General features: G+C 40.7%; 1 protein-coding gene across 1 annotated transcript in view; it reads left to right on the forward strand.

Moving 5' to 3' along the window:
• The window catches only part of LOC128687037 (protein tolkin), a 449,316-nt gene that overhangs the window by 305,256 nt on the left and 123,668 nt on the right, over nucleotides 1-20,392 (forward strand). The window contains exons 9-11 of the mRNA XM_070082113.1: nucleotides 5,100-5,222; nucleotides 14,988-15,133; nucleotides 18,109-18,304. Of these exons, the coding sequence (XP_069938214.1) occupies nucleotides 5,100-5,222; nucleotides 14,988-15,133; nucleotides 18,109-18,304 (465 nt within the window). The remainder of the gene's footprint in view (nucleotides 1-5,099; nucleotides 5,223-14,987; nucleotides 15,134-18,108; nucleotides 18,305-20,392) is intronic.

Raw genomic sequence — 20,392 nt, forward strand, 5'->3', positions numbered from 1 at the left:
ATGGGCCAGTAGGCCTTCTGCAGTGTTCCTTCGTTCTTATGTTCTTAAAATAAGGGCAATGGACCCTTAGGAACCCGAAAATTTATCTTTCTATGGCCTAAGGCCATAGGAAGGTGTATTTTCGGGTTCCTAACACTTAATAGTAGTAAACATGTTGGTAGAATTACCGACAATATGTAAAGTAAAAGGACACAAGTGGAACTAATGTGACATTTTATTGTGGCAACAGCTTGACAAAGCTCCTGGAGAGCGAAACGTTGCCACAGTAAAATGTCCAGCATCGGCGAGGTAAAAAACTCATTTCCCCAAGGCACTGTCCTGGCACCTCTGCTGTTTCTCATCCTCATATTAGACATTGAGATAAACACCCATCGCAGTTTTGTATCATTTGCAGATGACGCTAAAATAAGCATGAAGGTCACTTCGGTAGAAGACGCAAAAATTACAAAAAAGATATAAGCAGTGTTTTCTAGTGGGCAGTGGAAAACAACATGACGTTCAGTGGTGATAAGTTCCAACTGCATAGGTATAGAAAGAATGAAGAAATCAAAACGACCACTGTATACAAAACTAAAAAGGATCGTCAAATAGAACGAAAGGAACACGTGAAAGACTTGTGAATAATTATATCGGCTGACCTTTCTTTCAAAGATCACAAAACAAAGGTCACGACAGCCACGAGGATGACGGGGTGGGTAATGAGAACCTTCAAAACTAGAAAAATAATGCCAGTGGTGACAATTTTCAGATAGCTAGTGTTCCCTCGTTTGGAATATTGCTCAGTGTTGACGGCCCCTTTCAGGGCAGGAGGAATATCAGAGCTGGAACAAAATCAGAGATCGTTTACGTCCTGCATAGAGCTGGTAAAGCATTTAAATTACTGATAGTGTCTTAGTCTTAAATATGTACTCACTAGAGCGGAGGAGAGAGAGAGAAAAAAATGATAATATATACCTGGAAAATACTCGAGGGCCTGGTCTAAATTTTCACACTGCCATAACAACATACTGGAACAAGAGATATGGGAGGAAGTGCAAAACAAATCCAGTGAAGAGCAGGGGTGCGGTGGGCACAATAAGGGAACACTGTATCAACATCCGTGGCTCCAGATTATTCAACATCTTACCAGAAGATATCAGAAACACTGCTGGGACAAGTGTAGAGGTCTTCAAGAAGAAGCTGGACAAGTATCTTACCAGGTGGATATGTGGGGCAACAGACATTCCGTAGCAATAGCCTGGTTGACCAGGCATGCACCAGACGAGCCTGGTCAGTGACCGAGCTCCGGGAGTAGAAAGACTCAAAACTCATCAAAGTTACATCACAGGATATTTAGGGGTCATTACAACTGAATAGGATTAGGGCTGATGGAATTATGGGTAGGGATGTTTGACCTCTAACCAGTTAAAGGTGTTCATTACCGCCGAGAACATGGGTAATGAAAGATAAAGATCTGGGAAGTGTTTGATCATTACCAACCAAAGATTAAATTCCTTATTTCAGCATGATACAAAGTTTGTACAGAGGTGGGTGACATTTAGGTGTGCATGCAGAAAGCCCCTTAGTATGCAGAGCATTTCGGGTCGTCACCAGCTGGAGGGAGACTACTAGTGTAAGGGGGATAAAGGGGGATATTTAAGGGTCATTAACGTTGGGGTTCCAGTTGTGAAGCTACCACACAAGAAATGTTTTTGTTTGGTGATAGAGATAGAGGGATCGTAATGTGAGTTTGATGGTACGAGTGAGAAGAACCGACTGACTGACCGACTCGATTCGACTCGACTCCGGAGTTAACACCAAGTCTGTCTACTTAGAACTAGCTACTGCTCTCTAAGGGCTCTCCAGTTTTGGAGATAAATGGTATAAAATACCGACATGATGGAAAAATACACAAATAATGCAATCCTTTACTACGTTTCGCCCACACAGTGAGTGAAACGTAGTGATAAATCCCACTCTGTGAGCGAAACGTAGTCAATAAAGGATCGCATTATACTGCATTTGTGTATTTTTTTCCCACTGTCCTATGTTTAGGTGTAAGAGTCGAGGATAGAAAAGCAGAAGGCTCTTGTCCCACCCTCCACTTCGGCCACTGTCGGCATGACAACAAAGGGAAAAAATATACCATACCAAATTAGAAAAATGGCGTAGCATTTACAGGAGAGTGAAAGTGAGTGAGAGAGAAGGAAAACGAAAGTGAAGTGAGTGGCAGGCTTGACCCAAAACTAGCTCAAATTATTTAGTAGTGTTTTCCATCTTAGATACCCGTCTTATACCACTGCCACTCAGAGCTGTGTACCAGTGGTTCTACTTTTGGTTACCACCGGTTCTGTTATGACTAATAACCACCTAAGTCTGCCACTTCTACCATTAATTCTGTTGCCTCGTTGTCAAATGATCGTCCTAATGTAGTTGCTCAACAAACATCAGAAATGCGTTAACGTCAGGTCATCCCAGCGTCATTTCTAATTTAATTGAATATTCTATTTGCAAAGTGATTTTTCAGCTGGTTCTCGAGTGACTTTGTTGTCTATACACATATACAGTAACTGCACAGGTGGAGAGGGGAAGAGACTAGTACCTGAACATTAAAATGGTATAAAATACCGACAGGTTGTTAGGTAAGACACGTATGCAACAGTCTGGTATCTTTATTTCGAAACATTTCGCCTACACAGTAGGCTTCTTCAGTCGAGTACAGAAAAGTTGATAGAAGCAGAAGAGACTTGAAGACGATGTAATCAGTCCATCCTGTCACTTCTACTCCATATTGTTTCAGACTATGGAACAAGACTCTTCTCCAGATTGAGGGACTGACCACCTCAAAACTTCAAGGGTGATGGACTGATTACATCGTCTGCTTCTATCAAGTTTTCTGTACTCGACTGAAGAAGCCTATTGTGTAGGCGAAACGTTTCGAAATAAAGATACCTAACTGTTGCATATGTGTCTTACCTAACAGACTAGTACCTCTCCACTCAAACTAGTACACGAGGCACCTTGGCTATGTACCTGTAGATTGTTCCTGGGAGTTGACTCATCCTTATTTGGTCTCAGGACAGTCATCATGGTTGATGGTCTGGTAGGTTAGGTTTTTGGTGCTAGCTACACTCAGTCCTCGCTATGCTCCCAAGACTGACTAGGGGCTAATTGAGTAAATTAAATTACTTTTGAAGACAGTGTGTGTTGGTAAGTGCCCTTGAAGAGTCTTGGTCCCTTTACACGAGGGTGTAAAGGGACACAAAGGTGTAACGTAGCTGGATCGCTAGCACACAGCTCAGACTAAGGTCCGGGATCGATTCCCCCGGTACGGCTGGAAAACATTAAGACGTGTTTCCGTAAGACACCTGTTGTCCATGTTCACCCAAAAGTAAAATGAGTACCTGGGTGTTAGTCGACTGGTGTGAGTCGCATCCTGTGACAAAATTAACCTAATTTGCCCGAAAAGCTCTGCATAATAAGCGGCTTTGTATATAGTAGCTACGCCTGTATGCCTCGTACTTGTAGAAATAGATATTATTATTATTATTATTATTATTATTATTATTATTATTATTATTATTATTATTATTATTATTATTGTATCTTAGAGTATTCATTGCACGCCCGCTTTTCATTTGAGATATTCAGCACCATCTTTTAGTGCGCAAAATCCAGGGCGAAAACCACATCCAGTATAGAGTTCTTAGTGATAAAACAGTGATGACATTACGGAAACGAGTGAGATACTGAAACCACAATGCGACTATGATTAGTGAACCACTCATGGACGACTGAGTTTTTCACGAGACTCGAAACATAGCCGACATCTCCAAAAATTTCTCTTGTAGCCCTTTGCCTAGTTGACCTAGAAGCCATTGACAGTATGCCCATGACTTCTGTGTGGCCCCCATAGGGGCCACACAGCGCTTAGGGAAATGAAAGGCACTTAGATTCGATTCAAGGACTTCGAACATGGGTCCGCGCCAGAACCAGACTCTTGAACTCCATAATCATAAAAAAATAGCCTTTAATTAATATTCTGATATTTCCCCACTTCACAAAGGTAGCAGTGAAGTAATGGCGGAAAACTAGACCAATAGCGCCAACTTAACACAATATCTAAATCTTTGAACGAGTCCTAAGCAAGATTGCCGGTCACATGGAATCACAACAGTTGCACAATCTAGGGCAGCATAAGTTCAAAGGAGGCAACTTCTGCCTTTCACAACTACTAGACATTACGACATGGTCTTGGAAACACTGAAAGACAAGCTAAATACTGATGTGCTGTACAGTGATTTTGCAAACGTTTTATACGAATACTACTGTATATTCGGTCAGACATTTGACTTAATAGGAACACTACTCTTGAATTGTACGACGTGGAACGTTGGTTTGATCATCTGTGTCTGCCAGATTGTCAGAAGTACTTATAACCAAGCCCGAACCTGGCTGCTGCAACATCGGTCTGTTCACATTACAAGTTGCTCAAGCGTACTTATCTAAGTTCATGTTATCGGCTTCTAACTGCATTGTTTCATTATTTACTTTAAACCTAATATTATTCCTAATGTTAGATACAGATACACCAAAGTTATATTCTACATTTTCCTTCTTTTTTTTTTGGCTTTAATATATCAACTTTACCATGGAGTAATCAGAATTGTGATGGAGTTCGTAACAATTGTACATTAAATCCTTTTTCCCTGATTTTTTTTTTAGCATCCATATCAGGTTTCTCCAATGAGCATGTTATTAGTCAGTGTGCGAGTCAAGAACTTTCAGTGATGACATAGAATCAGCAACAATCATAGAGTTAAACTCAGTGTCGTAACTTAACTTGAGCACCATCATGATGGCAAACAATTCGGTTTGCAGTGTACAAGTCCAATTTTTAATTCTTCCGCTTAATTCAACTTAGTTTTTGTAATTATCATCTAGAGAGATAGCAACAAGAGCAGATGCAGCCCTTCCAGTAGACTCCTGCATAGATTCATCAGTGTATATAACGTGTGATAGTCAGCACCACTCAGTGCTCGTCTCCTGACCGACTCGTGTCGGGTAGCCTTTTACTCTGGGAAATATACTAACAACAGCAACATTCTTGTCTTCCTCAGGTCGATTCTGCGGGGGCCTTAGACTTCCAGAGACGATAATATCGACGGGAAGCCGAATGCTCGTCACCTACGTTACCTCTGTCAACCAAAACGGCCACAAGGGCTTCACCGCTGCCTATGAAGGTGAGCTAATGGTAGGGCTGGTGGAGCACAAATTAGCCTCATTTTAATTCGTTAGTCATACATTTGATATACCTTTGGTCAGTTTTGAGTTTTTCTACTCCGAGCCGGTCTTGGGCCAGCTTTGTCTGGTGCTTGCCTGGTTAACCAGGCTGTTGCTGTTGGTGTCCCGCTGACCCCCATATCCACCACGTCTTGCCAGGTACACGTCAGTTTCTTAACGCTTCCTGCATATTTAAAATATATTTCCATAAAATTATATTTGGTACGTTTAGGTTAAACTATAAAGACTCATATTCACCCACAAATAACCAAATTAATAGAAGATAGGCTGCGATGCATGTAGCTTCGATGTCGACGAGGGTAACCAGGAAACGTTCAAATCAGCATGAATATTGTAGTGCAAGAATGAGTTGTGTAGCCTCTAGTTCTCTGGAGGGCATCATTGTTGTTCATTAAACGTGATTGGGACATTAATATACATACTGAGAGGTTGAACTATGCACTGAACTGCGTGTATAGGCAGGAGTTCAGAACAGAACTGTTGTGTACATTACTGCTACTATGGGCCTTATTACTTTATGATTTGTTCATGATTGTAACCGTGTATAGACGTGTAGACGATTCATTACCTTATTATATTGTTCAGTTATCAAAACTTTGGGGTCCAGTCCTTGGACCCATTATGTACCTCTGTAATCCTTGACAACCGCTCACAGGATGGGTATGGGGTGCATAATGAAGATGTTAAACTAACATGGGCCTACTGGCCCATGGTAGCAGTAATGGCGTACACTAGTGATAAGTTGATGTATAAGGCACATGTACACCTGGGTATCATCATTCTCAAGACGTTTCGCCAACCAGTGCCTTTATTAATCCAGTATAAATGTTATTGTAGGTGTTGAAACTGGAGACAGTAGAAGACGAGGTGGTCAGTATCTCACCCTAGATAAAGGCGTTCAGCACCTTTAGATGAATCTTAAGCATAGGAAGATAGACACTTATATAGGTGACAAATGAAATGCAGCAGTAGAGGACATAGTCACCTTGGGCGGGACCCACGGTGACATTGCTCAACTCTTGGTCATGACCCTCTCAAGGGAGGCTCCTTGACGCTGGTGAGGGGCTCTTGCTCTAGGGAATTGGATCTGTGCTCCAGTTCCCTGAATTCAGCCTAAATACCTTAAGAACATAAGAACATAAGAACGAAGGAACACTGCAGAAGGCCTACTGGCCCATGCGAGGCAGGTCCAAGTCTCCTACCGGCTTAAGCCAATGCACCCAACCTAGACAGGTCAGGTCACATTGACTTAAGGGAGGAACACGGCAACCGACCTGTTAGCACAAGCTATCAGGTCTAACTCACACCCACCCACATCTACTCATGTATTTATCCAACCTATTTTTAAAGCTACACAACGTTCTGGCCTCTATAACGGTACTTGGGAGTTTGTTCCACTCATCCACAACTCTATTACCAAACCAGTACTTTCCTATATCCTTCCTGAATCTGAATTTTTCCAACTTAAAACCATTGCTGCGAGTCCTGTCTAGGCTAGATATTTTCAGCACACTATTTACATCCCCTTTATTTATTCCTGTCTTCCACTTATACACCTCAATCATATCCCCCCTAATTCTACGTCTTTCTAGAGAGTGCAGTTTCAGGGCCCTTAGTCTATCCTCATAGGGAAGGTTTCTGATACATGGGATCATCTTTGTCATCCTCCTTTGTACATTTTCCAGAGAATTTATATCCATTCTGTAATACGGTGACCAAAACTGTGCAGCATAATCTAAATGAGGCCTAACCAAGGATGTATAGAGTTGAAGAACAACCTGAGGACTCCTATTATTTATGCTTCTTGATATGAAGCCAAGGATTCTATTAGCTTTATTGCGAACACTTATGCACTGTTGTCTTGGTTTCAGATTACTGCTAACCAGAACTCCTAAATCTTTTTCGCAATCCGTAATATTAAGATCTACATTATTTAGTTTATATGTGGCATGGTTATTGTCCTGTCCTACATTTAGAACTTTGCATTTGTCTATATTAAACTGCATCTGCCACTTCTCCGACCACTGCATCAGTCTATTCAAATCTTCCTGGAGTGCTCGAATGTCCTCGTCAGAATGAATTCGACGGCCTATTTTGGTGTCATCGGCAAACTTGCCGATGTCGCTCTTTATGCCCTCATCTATGTCGTTTATGTAGATTGTGAACAGCAGGGGGCCCAACACTGACCCCTGTGGAACACCGCTCGTGACGCTTCCCCACTCTGATTTCTCCCCATTTATGCAAACTCTCTGCTGCCTATTTGTCAACCATGCCTCTATCCAGGAAAAAATTTCTCCTCCTATTCCATGTGCTTTAATTTTCCTCAATAGTCTCTGATGTGGGACCCTGTCAAAAGCCTTACTGAAGTCCATATACACAATATCATATTCATTACCATGATCTACCTCCTCAAATACCTTAGTGAAAAAAGTTAATAAATTCGTAAGGCAGGAACGCCCCTTTGTAAAACCATGCTGAGATTCGTTGATTAATTTATGCTTTTCAAGGTGGCTACGAACTGCCTCGGCAATTATTGATTCCATAAATTTTCCCACTATGGAGGTTAGGCTTATTGGTCTATAGTTCGAAGCTAAGGACCTGTCACCTGTTTTGAAAATAGGTATCACATTTGCCATTTTCCACTTATCTGGCACCATGCCAGTTTGTAGTGATATGTTGAAAAGATTAGCCAAAGGTGTGCTAAGCTCCTCTTTACATTCCTTTAGAACCCTTGCATACAGTTCATCAGGGCCTGGGGATTTGTTAGGTTTTAATTTATCTATTTGCCTAAGGACCATGTCACTTGTGACCCTAATAGTGCACAGTTTATTATCGTCCTGTTCTACATAATTTGTCATTACTGGAATATCGCTGGTATCCTCCTGTGTAAAAACTGAGAGGAAGTATGTGTTAAAAATTCTACACATTTCCTTATCACTGTCAGTGAGCTGACCCGAGGAACTTTTGAGTGGGCCTATCTTGTCCCTGATCTTACTTCTGTATACCTGAAAGAATCCTCCCCCATGTGCTGTATAATCCTATGGGTTTAGCGCTTCCCCATGATTATTATAATAATATTGGTCATGACTTCTGCTAGTGGGATCCGCCCACGGTGATGATGCGTTAATATAAACACACATACAGTATAATGTGATCCTTTATTGACAACGTTTCGCCCACACAGTGGATTTATCAAGTTACAGGCTTGATAAAGCGCACTGTGTGGGCGAAACGTTGTCAATAAAGGATCACATTATACTACATGTGTTTATTTTTCCACTGTGTCGGTATTTTATACCATTTATTTCCATGATGCGTTTAACTGCAGCACCTCGTCTCACTCTTACACTAGTGTCACATCTACCCGCCTATGCTTTTAAAATTCATCTGAACTCAGGTGGTGAATATCTTCATGTAGGCTGAGAGATTGAATACCTCGCCATCTGTTGTCTCCAGTTTCATCACCCCCATTAACCTCTGTATTAAACTGATAAAGCAGCTGGTTGGCGAAATGTCTTCGGAATAGGATACCCAAGTGTTGAACATGCTTTACTAATCAACTTGTTCATATTGTATACCATTAATATGAATGGGGAACACGTAAAAGAAAGAATGGTAAAAACGGCACAGATGTTTAATGTAAGACAGTGGAAAGAAGCAAGTGTAGTAGGTGCAGTCTAGAACTACACTTTCATTTACCAAACATTTCATTTACACACAGATCATTAGTCAGGTCACTCGTTCTCTCTGATGTGTAATAAGGGCCCTTTCAAAGCCGGCGAAATTACCGAGTTAGAAAATATAGAGAATCTTCACAGCTTGTATAAACTCAAATACCTAAATTACTGAGAGCTCCTGACGTCCCTAGAACTGTACTACTCGAAGCATAGGCGAGAAAAGTGCATCATAGTCTACACCTGGAAGATAATGAAGGGATTGGTCCCAAACCCGCACGTCGAAATTACTAAGTATGATGATAAACTTGGCAAGATACTTCCGGTGAACAACAGGGAAGCGGTGAGAGTAAGTCAAGGAAAGAGAACTCAATAAATTTTAAGGGAACAAGACTTAACACCCTCTATTAATGCATAAGAATTGCGAACAACTTTTCAGCTGTCTTCGAGAGGGAACTCGACAAATTCTTCAAATCATCTGATCAGTTGTATTGTGATACATGCATTGGACTGCTGGCGGCACCAACAACTTGATCTATCAAGCCAGCAACCAGGGACTAAGTCGTGGCGGCAATAACCTCGGGAAACGACTACAGGAAGCTTTCTACAACAGATGGGAACATAAAAAGTCTGGGCTGAATGGTACTGCCCTTGATACTGGCCATGTAGTCAGAAACTGTAAGGCTGGAGATGAAGTCCTGGTAGTCAGTAAATGTGGGGCTGATAGTGCTGTCCTGGGAGACAGTAATGGTGAAGCTGGAGGTGCTGTCCTGGGAGACAGTAATGGTGAAGCTGGCGGTGCTGTCCTGGGAGACAGTAATGGTGAAGCTGGAGATGCTGTCCTGGGAGACAGTAATGGTGAAGTGGGAGGTGCTGTCCTGAGAGACAGTAGTGGTGAAGCTGGAGGTGCTGTCCTGGGAGACAGTAATGGTGAAGCTGGAGATGCTGTCCTGGGAGACAGTAATGGTGAAGCTGGAGATTTTGTCCAGGTAGTCGGGAATTATACGCAGGAAGGAATACATATAAATGACCTCATAGGGGACAGGAGCCATAGTAGGGAAACAAGTGTAGTCAAAGATAAGATAAAACCAATATTGCAAACTAGAAATACCGCAGGAAATAGCAAACAAGAGGACTCCACTAGCAATAGTGAGGATATATTACCAAAAACAACTGGTGGGAGCTCCATTGTTGGTGCTAGGGAGGATAGAAGTAAGACAGGGAAACATGCACCAACAGGGAATACAGTCACAGAAACCCAAGGCAAACGGAAACCAAGCCTGTGCACATACTATGCACTTGGTATCTGCTGGCATGGGAAATCTGGAAAAACAGATGGGACGTGCAACTATGACCACCCTAGAAAATGCCATGCCCATATGACAACAGGAAAATGCAAACTCCCTTCCTGTAAGCTTTTTCACCCTGAACTGTGTACCTCTTCAGTACAGGAAAGACTGTGCTATAACTTAAATTGCCAGGCATACCATCTAAAGGGGACAAAAAGATACAAAACATCCAGGCCATGGGAAAACCTGGGTAGCCACAGCCACTCAAGAGGGAGAGGTTTTTTAGTGCCAGGAAGGAAAAAAAACTGGCAGGAAATGGCAGAAATCGTACACCAAATCCAGTCATTCCTGGAGTGGAACCACAGTCGATGGCCTCCACTCCAAACCAACAGATACAGATACTAATGCCGGAAAAAAAATCCCCCCCCCCCAGTACCAACAATACCACCAGTCCGATAACATTCTTCTTTGCAAATATACAGGGTCTAAAGCCAGCAACAAACAACAAAATACCCTTCATCCGTGGACTGCTTGCAGAGGCAAAGGCAATGTTCGTGGCTTTCACTGAGACCCACATAAAGGATCACTTGGACAACGAAATATGGATCCCAGGTTACAACCTATACAGATGTGACAGAGTGAACAGGCAAAAGAGGGGGGTTGGCCTGTACATTGCAGAGTCACTTGTTTGCATAGAACTGCTTAATGCCTCAGATGATGTAGTGGAAGTTTTAGCAGTAAAGGTCGAGAACCAAAACCAAGTCATTGTGGTAGTCTACAAGCCTCCGGATGCAACATCCCAGCAATTCCAGGAAAAGCTGTTAAAAATTGACCACTGTCTGGAAAATCTTCCAGCTCCTGCACCCAACATCTTGCTCCTGGGGGATTTCAGCTTAAGGCACCTAAAATGGAGGAATATAGCAAATAATATTGTTGCAGTAATAACACCAGGAGGCAGCTCTGATGAAAACTCTCTCACGAGCTTTTAAATCTCTGCACAAAATTCAATTTAAACCAGCAAATAATAGAGCCTACTAGACTGGAGAATACACTAGACCTCATCTTCACTAACAATGATGATCTGATAAGAAATGTCACCATATCAAAAACAATATACTCAGATCACAACATAATTGAGGTTCAGACATGTATGCGTGGAGCCCCAGACCGACATAATGAGACTAGTCACGAGGGAGCATTCACCAAATTCAACTTCAATAACAAAAACATAAAGTGGGACCAAGTAAACCAAGTCCTAACCGATATAAGCTGGGAAGATATACTAAGCAACACAGACCCCAACGTATGCCTAGAACAGATTAACTCGGTGGCACTCGATGTATGCACAAGGCTTATTCCTCTAAGAAAAAGGAGGAGTAGATGTAAAATAGAAAGAGACAGGCGCTCCCTTTACAGGCGACGGAAAAGAATAACAGACCGGCTAAAAGAGGTCAATATATCTGAAATGCGTAGGGAGACACTGGTCAGAGAAATAGCAAGCATCGAACTTAAGCTAAAAGAATCCTTTAGGAGTCAGGAATCGCGGGAAGAACTAAAAGCCATAAATGAAATCGAAAGAAACCCAAAGTATTTCTTCTCCTATGCCAAATCAAAATCGAGAACAACGTCCAGTATTGGGCCCCTACTTAAACAAGATGGGTCCTACACAGATGACAGCAAGGAAATGAGTGAGCTACTCAAGTCCCAATATGACTCAGTTTTTAGCAAGCCGCTAACCAGACTGAGAGTCAAAGATCAAAATGAATTTTTTATGAGAGAGCCACAAAATTTGATTAACACAAGCCTATCCGATGTTATCCTGACGCCAAATGACTTCGAACAGGCGATAAATGACATGCCCATGCACTCTGCCCCAGGGCCAGACTCATGGAACTCTGTGTTCATCAAGAACTGCAAGAAGCCCCTATCACGAGCCTTTTCCATCCTATGGAGAGGGAGCATGGACACGGGGGTCGTCCCACAGTTACTAAAAACAACAGACATAGCCCCACTCCACAAAGGGGGCAGTAAAGCAACAGCAAAGAACTACAGACCAATAGCACTAACATCCCATATCATAAAAATCTTTGAAAGGGTCCTAAGAAGCAAGATCACCACCCATCTAGAAACCCATCAGTTACACAACCCAGGGCAACATGGGTTTAGAACAGGTCGCTCCTGTCTGTCTCAACTATTGGATCACTACGACAAGGTCCTAAATGGACTAGAAGACAAAAAGAATGCAGATGTAATATATACAGACTTTGCAAAAGCCTTCGACAAGTGTGACCATGGCGTAATAGCGCACAAAATGCGTGCTAAAGGAATAACAGGAAAAGTCGGTCGATGGATCTATAATTTCCTCACTAACAGAACACAGAGAGTAGTCGTCAACAGAGTAAAGTCCGAGGCAGCTACGGTGAAAAGCTCTGTTCCACAAGGCACAGTACTCGCTCCCATCTTGTTCCTCATCCTCATATCCGACATAGACAAGGATGTCAGCCACAGCACCGTGTCTTCCTTTGCAGATGACACCCGAATCTGCATGACAGTGTCTTCCATTGCAGACACTGCAAGGCTCCAGGCGGACATCAACCAAATCTTTCAATGGGCTGCAGAAAACAATATGAAGTTCAACGATGAGAAATTTCAATTACTCAGATATGGTAAACATGAAATTAAATCTTCATCAGAGTACAAAACAAATTCTGGCCACAAAATAGAGCGAAACACCAACGTCAAAGACCTGGGAGTGATTATGTCGGAGGATCTCACCTTCAAGGACCATAACATTGTATCAATCGCATCTGCTAGAAAAATGACAGGATGGATAATGAGAACCTTCAAAACTAGGGAGGCCAAGCCCATGATGACACTCTTCAGGTCACTTGTTCTATCTAGGCTGGAATATTGCTGCACACTAACAGCACCTTTCAAGGCAGGTGAAATTGCCGACCTAGAAAATGTACAGAGAACTTTCACGACGCGCATAACGGAGATAAAACACCTCAATTACTGGGAGCGCTTGAGGTTCCTAAACCTGTATTCCCTGGAACGCAGGAGGGAGAGATACATGATTATATACACCTGGAAAATCCTAGAGGGACTAGTACCGAACTTGCACACGAAAATCACTCACTACGAAAGCAAAAGACTTGGCAGACGATGCACCATCCCCCCAATGAAAAGCAGGGGTGTCACTAGCACGTTAAGAGACCATACAATAAGTGTCAGAGGCCCGAGACTGTTCAACTGCCTCCCAGCACACATAAGGGGGATTACCAACAGACCCCTGGCAGTCTTCAAGCTGGCACTGGACAAGCACCTAAAGTCAGTTCCTGATCAGCCGGGCTGTGGCTCGTACGTTGGTTTGCGTGCAGCCAGCAGCAACAGCCTGGTTGATCAGGCTCTGATCCACCAGGAGGCCTGGTCACAGACCGGGCCGCGGGTGCGTTGACCCCCGGAACTCTCTCCAGGTAAACAGGTAAAAGGTTAAAGGTAACCTAGTATTGGACTCAACAATGGACAAACATCTAGGTAGCCACTTGTTACTAGGTGGAGAGAGGGTGATGGCTCTGCCACTGATGTAGAGGTATTAAGGGTGTATGTAGTAAGAGGAGTGTATTATTATTATTATTATAATCAAGGGGGAAGCGCTAAACCCGGAGGATTATACAGCGCCTGTGTGGAAGGCATTCAGGCTTAATTCGGGGAACTGGAGCACAGATCCAATTCCCTAAATCAAGAGCCCCTCACCAACATCAAGGAACCTTCCTTGAGGGGAAGAGGAGTGTAGAAGCAAGGTAGCGGTCATAGTATCATCAGGAAAAATGGGTGTTGAGGCGGGTTGGTCCTGTGCTGACTTGCTCGCCATTACATACCTCCACTGGCGCAGCCTCAGTGCTTGATATATTTTTAATGGCTAATTTTAACTAGTGACCACAAAAACACCAAAGTTTCAGAAATGGACATGTGTCATGGTGTTCATTGTGACGTGGATGATCTGGAGTTTATACTGTGTGAAAATTATGAAATACGTTTGGTAAGTTAGCTGTGTGATGGGAGACACTTGAGGCTGCTGACTCCAGTACTGACAAGTCAGCAATCACTGCTGTTTTGGATCACCATATTATTTGTATAAATGATTTAGAAAACCGACAAGTTGATAATGAGACACTTGGGCAGCATTTGGGAATCTTTATTCTCCAAACGTTCTGAGAAGAAATATACCCAAATGTTGCCCAAGTGCCTTTATCACCATAATATTAATGGCGCCTTGAAACTCGTAAATTTTCCGCAGAAACAGCCATTGGGAACCAGTTTTATTATTTTGTCCTAAACTTTGAAGATAAGGATAAATAGTATTCGTGTAGTTTATTTTGTTACGAGAGTTTGTGTCCCTCACTGACCAGTGTGTGAGACAACATGCTGAGAAAGGAGAGCAAAATAGAACTGGGCTGTAATTTTGCTGCATGTAGGAGTTTGTGGTGCGAGTAGGTTGTTGAGTGTCTCACAGTGCATCATGTTGCCCATGCATCTGTTACCAGCGAGGTTTTGTTGCACAGTGACACTTAACAGCCGGGGCACCTCCAGACACCTGACTAGGGTCTTACCACCGACATTATTGCACTGAGTATTGACCATGCGGGTTATATGTAGCGCTCTCATACACCATTGCAGCCCTGAACAACAATGTTTATATCAGAGATTTTCACAACGTACTGCTAAATTTTAATTTTAGCTGTGTGTGGAGGAGAGCTGACGATGGAGGAAGGTCACCTGGAGAGCCCCAACTACCCTGATGACTACCGTCCCAACAAGGAGTGCATATGGAAAATTACAGTTCCAGATGGATACCAGGTGGCACTCAGATTCCACTCCTTTGAGGTAGGTAGTGACAGCAGTTCATACAGAAGTATTTGTAAAAATTCAATATATATTCTGTGCGTGGATGTTCATGTGCTTGTAGAATTTTGCAGTTTTTTTTTTTTCCTTCCTTAGAAAACATGCATTTTTTTATTATTATTTTTTTTTTATTCTTGGATATAATATTGTGTTTATGAACATGTACTTGCGTTGTAATAGTCAAGAATTTGCCTTAGACTATTGAAAATTAACTGCTTTAAGTCAGTGATGGTTCAAGAGACCCCTTATATGTGTATGGCTTTATTGATTATTAAAGCTACTTGCACACCCCTTCTCATCAAATTAAGAGCATTTTGCATGTACTATTAATAGGTTAATGTATGATATGGGTTGAATCAAACCACAACCATCACACATAACATGGAGCTGAAGAGGCTTTAGTTACATAGAATAAATATATTAGCTCTGTCTTTAAGTAAAATTTTTCACTTTCATATGTCGTTAAATTATCACTGTTAATGTATAACTTGTGCTGTAAATGTGCATCAAACTACTTTTAGGAATACAGTTTTTTTTCCGGAATATAGGGAACCCTCAATAAAGTAGATCTATAGAGAAAAGGGATGTCCGATTTAACAAAAGTTAATTGTATGGAAATGATCAATGTACTATTGGTCATTGATAAATGTCCAGTACTGGATATACACAGAATAAACCACAGTATTACAACACTGCACAATAACTTAAAGTACTGTTGAAAGTACAGAAGAGTACAATAGCATACAGTTTTTTTTATGTAGTATATAACTTTTCTGGTGTATAGATGAAGTTACAGTTGATTCACATGTTGTCTGGTGGTGACTCAGAGTAAATGTTAATTTGAATCAGGGAAAATGAAAAGCTCATCAGTAATATAGATAGTGTAAATGATGTGATGAATGGTTTGAAAAACAATCTTCAGTGTAGAAGATGTACAGGTAGATAAAACAGGAGATTTAGATGAAATGGGAGACATACAGGAGATGTAGATGGTGTGGAGGACATCATTTGCTTTGATATGTCATACTCTTTGCATACCCAGGCCATTGAGATGCCAGACTCCACTCAGGTTGTCACACTTCTTGGCACCATCACTTCTTGTCATCTACAATGGCATCTTGTAGATGCCATTGTAACACTGTACCTGGTATTTTCACAATAAACACTATATCCAGAGGAATGTGGGGACTAAATGATATTGCAAAATGCTAACAAAAAGCTCTTGCACTGCTGTGAAAAAAAATGCATAGGCTTAGCTTCTTTGCTACTTCTCAAAACATTTCTGAAACTTTCCTTATGGTGTCTAGTGAGGCCTACAATCACCTCCATGTTGTAAAAATGCCACCCTTTGAGTGCTTTTTTTTTTGGGGGGGGGGAAGGGAAGAGAAGTCATAGGGGGGATAACCCTGGGAAGTGGGAAGGGTGGGAGACAACTGCCAATTTTTTGGCCAGAAAACACAATAGTCTTTTTGGTCTTGAGTCAGCAAGCGGGGCACAAATTTTACAGCCAAAACCCATTCTAGGTATACTCCAGGTATCTTGCACATTATTATTATTATTATTATTATTATTATTATTATTATTATTATATTTTTGCTTGATTATTATGTTTATTTAATTTTTATTAATTTATTTTTATTTTATTTATTACAGAATAATAATAATAATAATAACAGTAATAAGAAATATGGGTAGACACTAAACTTGCCTTTAATTTTCTGTGTGTATTTGTTTATACAATTGACCAAGGTTTATTAATTACAATAATGAGGGAGTATTAAACCCATAGATGTTATACAGTACCTGGAGAGTAAGAAATGGGGGAGAATGAAATGTGATCCAGGAAAGATGAGGGTATTTAATGTTTCTTGGATCAGGAACCCTTAACCAATACTGAGGAAGATCATGTTTATTGCACCTTTGTATTTGGAAAACTTTCATGATTCTTGTCCTGCGGTTTTGGGTATTTAAACCTAAATCTGTTATATTTTTTATGTGCGGTACTATATTCCATGTTATAGTACGTATACATTAATGTATTATTTATACGTACTATAACATGATGCACTGCATTTAAATAAATCTAAATCAGTTATTCAGGTAGGTTAAACTAAACTATTATATATTGCATAAATTTGACCAAGAGTATTTTACAGTGCTTGGTTAGTTTTTGAGTTAAAACAAAGAACTGAAATATAAAAAAAAAGGCATTACAGTGTACCCCCGGTTTACGATATTATTTCATTCCAGAAGGATGTTCAGGGCCAGTACCGAACGAATTTGTTCCCATAAGGAATATTGTGAATTAGATTAGTCCATTTCAGACCCCCAAACATTCACGTACAAACGCACTTACATAAATACACTTACATAATTGGTCGCATTGGAAGGTGATTGTAAAGCGGGGGTCCACTGTATTTTAATCGACTGTTTTCCTGGTGGGAAGCTAGTGACAAATCTTGACAAATCATTAATTTTCTTGAATTTTAATGCTGTGCTAGTACAGGTATATAAATATTGACAGATTATGGAAACAGAGGCAAGCATGTATAATCAAGACAGTTAATGGAGGAGACATTCTGCCACTGGTGACATTAAGGCAAAATATTATTGGAGAAGGCTTCCATAGTTTTTCAAAAAGGGTAAATTAAAGTTATTTCAGAATAAACAAATTAATTGAAGAATCATTTTCATTAAGTCCATGTTTAAGTTTTCTGGTATGTTTGCTCTGTAGAATTTTTAAACTCAAAGTATGTACTTAACATTTAGCTGTACATACATAATTTTAAAATCATCTGGCGTAAATGAATGATTTTGACACTTGGAATAAATTTAATAAACATCTCAATTGTGCATTTACCTAGTTCCACAATATTATTACTGTTAGTGTACAGCACTGTAATATAAACAACTGTTATCAGTGTAGTTCATTGTTTCAATACTGTACAATCTTTCAGATTGAAAACCACGATGACTGCGTGTATGACTATTTGGACATTCGTGATGGCCATGAAGAAAACTCCACATTAATTGGGGTTTTTTGTGGTTATAAGAAACCAGAGGATATCAAATCGGCATCAAATAAAATGAGAATAAAATTTGTGACTGATGGTTCAGTTCAAAAAGCTGGATTCTCGGCCACATTCTTAAAAGGCAAGTTCATGCTGTACAGAATTATAGGATAAAAATTACAAAATGAAATTACATTGAAGGTGTAATTATCATGTCATAAGGTCAAGGCTGAGAATATCAAGTTGGTATTACAGTCGAGCACTGACTGTTGCCAGGGGCATTTTCTGCCTAGCTTGTTACGAATATCTAAGGGAAAATTTCACTGAATAATTTTCAAGCCAAAACATTACAGTATTAACCAAAGAAAGCTATTTCACTGTGTGCCAAGATAAATTTTCCAGCTCTCAGACATATCATATTCTAAACTTAAGATCTTTGACTGTAATGTAATTCTGTCATATCAGTTATGTAAATAATTACACAACATTAATTAATGTTAGTATAACTCATGCTACCATATCATAATCAGTAGACTTAAAATAATTTAGATTGGTTATTGTAGGTATCCTGTTAAATGATACCTAGGTAAAAATGAAATGTGACATTTTAAGTACACAAATGTGTCACTTCGCCCAGGGAGGTACTACTGTCCTGCCAAGTGAGTGTAAAACGAAAGCTTGTAATTGTTGTACATGATGGTAGGATTGCTGGTGTCCCTTTTTCTGTCTCATAAACATGCAAGATTTCAGGTACATCTTGCTACTTTACTTACACTTAGGTCACACTACACATACATTTTTTTTTTTCAACAAGTCCGCCGTCTCCCACCAAGGCAGGGTGACCTAAAAAGAAAGAAAATCCCCAAAAAGAAAATGCTTTCATCATCATTCAACACTTTCACCTCACTCACACATAATCACTGTTTTTGCAGAGGTGCTCAGAACACAACAGTTTAGAAGCATATACGTATAAAGATACACAACATATCCCTCCAAACTGCTAATATCTCAAAACCCCTCCTTTAGAGTGCAGGCATTGAACTTCCCATTTCCAGGACTCGAGTCCATCTATATAAAAATAACCGGTTTCCCTGAATCCCTTCACTAAATATTACCCTGTTCACACTCCAACAGATCGTCAGGTCCCAAATACCATTTGTCTCCATTCACTTCTATCGAACACACTCATGGACGCCTGCTGGAAGTCCAAGCCCCTTGCCCACAAAGCTCCCCCACCCCTTCCTTCCAACCTTTTTGAGGATGACCCCTACCCTGCCTTCCTTCTACAGATTTAAATGCTCTCCATGTCATTCTACTTTGATCCATTCTCTCTAAATGACCAAACCACCTCAACAACCCCTCTTCAGCCCTCTGACTAATACTTTTATTAACTCCACACCTTCTCCTAATTTCCACACTCTGAATTTTCTGCATAATATTTACACCACACATTACCCTTAGACGGGACATCTCCACTGCCTCCAACCATCTCCTCGCTGCTGCATTTACCACCCAAGCTTCACATCCATATAAGAGTGTTGGTACTACTATACTTTCATACATTCCCTTGTTTGCCTCCATAGATAACGTTTTTTGACTCCACATATACCTCAACGCACCACTCACCTTTTTTCCTTCATCAATTCTATGATTAACCTCATCCTTCATAAATCCTTCTGCCAGCACGTCAACTCCCAAGTATCTGAAAACATTCACTTCTTCCATACTCCTCCTCCCCAATTTAATATCCAATTTTTCTTTATCTAAATCATTTGATACCCTCATAACCTTTCTCTTTTCTATGTTCACTTTCAACTTTCTACCTTTACACACACTCCCAAACTCATCCACTAACCTTTGCAATTTTTCTTTAGAATCTAACATAAGCACAGTATCATCAGCAAAAAGTAACTGTGTCAATTCCCATTTTGTATTTGATTCCCCATAATTTAATCCCACCCCTCTCCCAAACACCCTAGCATTAACTTCTTTTATGACCCCATCTATAAATATATTAAACAACCATGGTGACATTACACATCCCTGTCTAAGACCTACTTTTACCGGGAAGTAGTCTCCCTCTCTTCTACACACCCTAACCTGAGCCTCACTATCCTCATAAAAACTTTTTACAGCATTTAGTAACTTACCACCTATTCCATATACTTGCAACATCTGCCACATTGCTTCCCTATCCACTTTATTATAAGCCTTTTCTAAATCCATAAAT

This window comes from Cherax quadricarinatus, chromosome 7 (genome assembly GCF_038502225.1).
Source record: "Cherax quadricarinatus isolate ZL_2023a chromosome 7, ASM3850222v1, whole genome shotgun sequence".
NCBI classification, from domain to species: Eukaryota; Metazoa; Arthropoda; class Malacostraca; order Decapoda; family Parastacidae; genus Cherax; species Cherax quadricarinatus.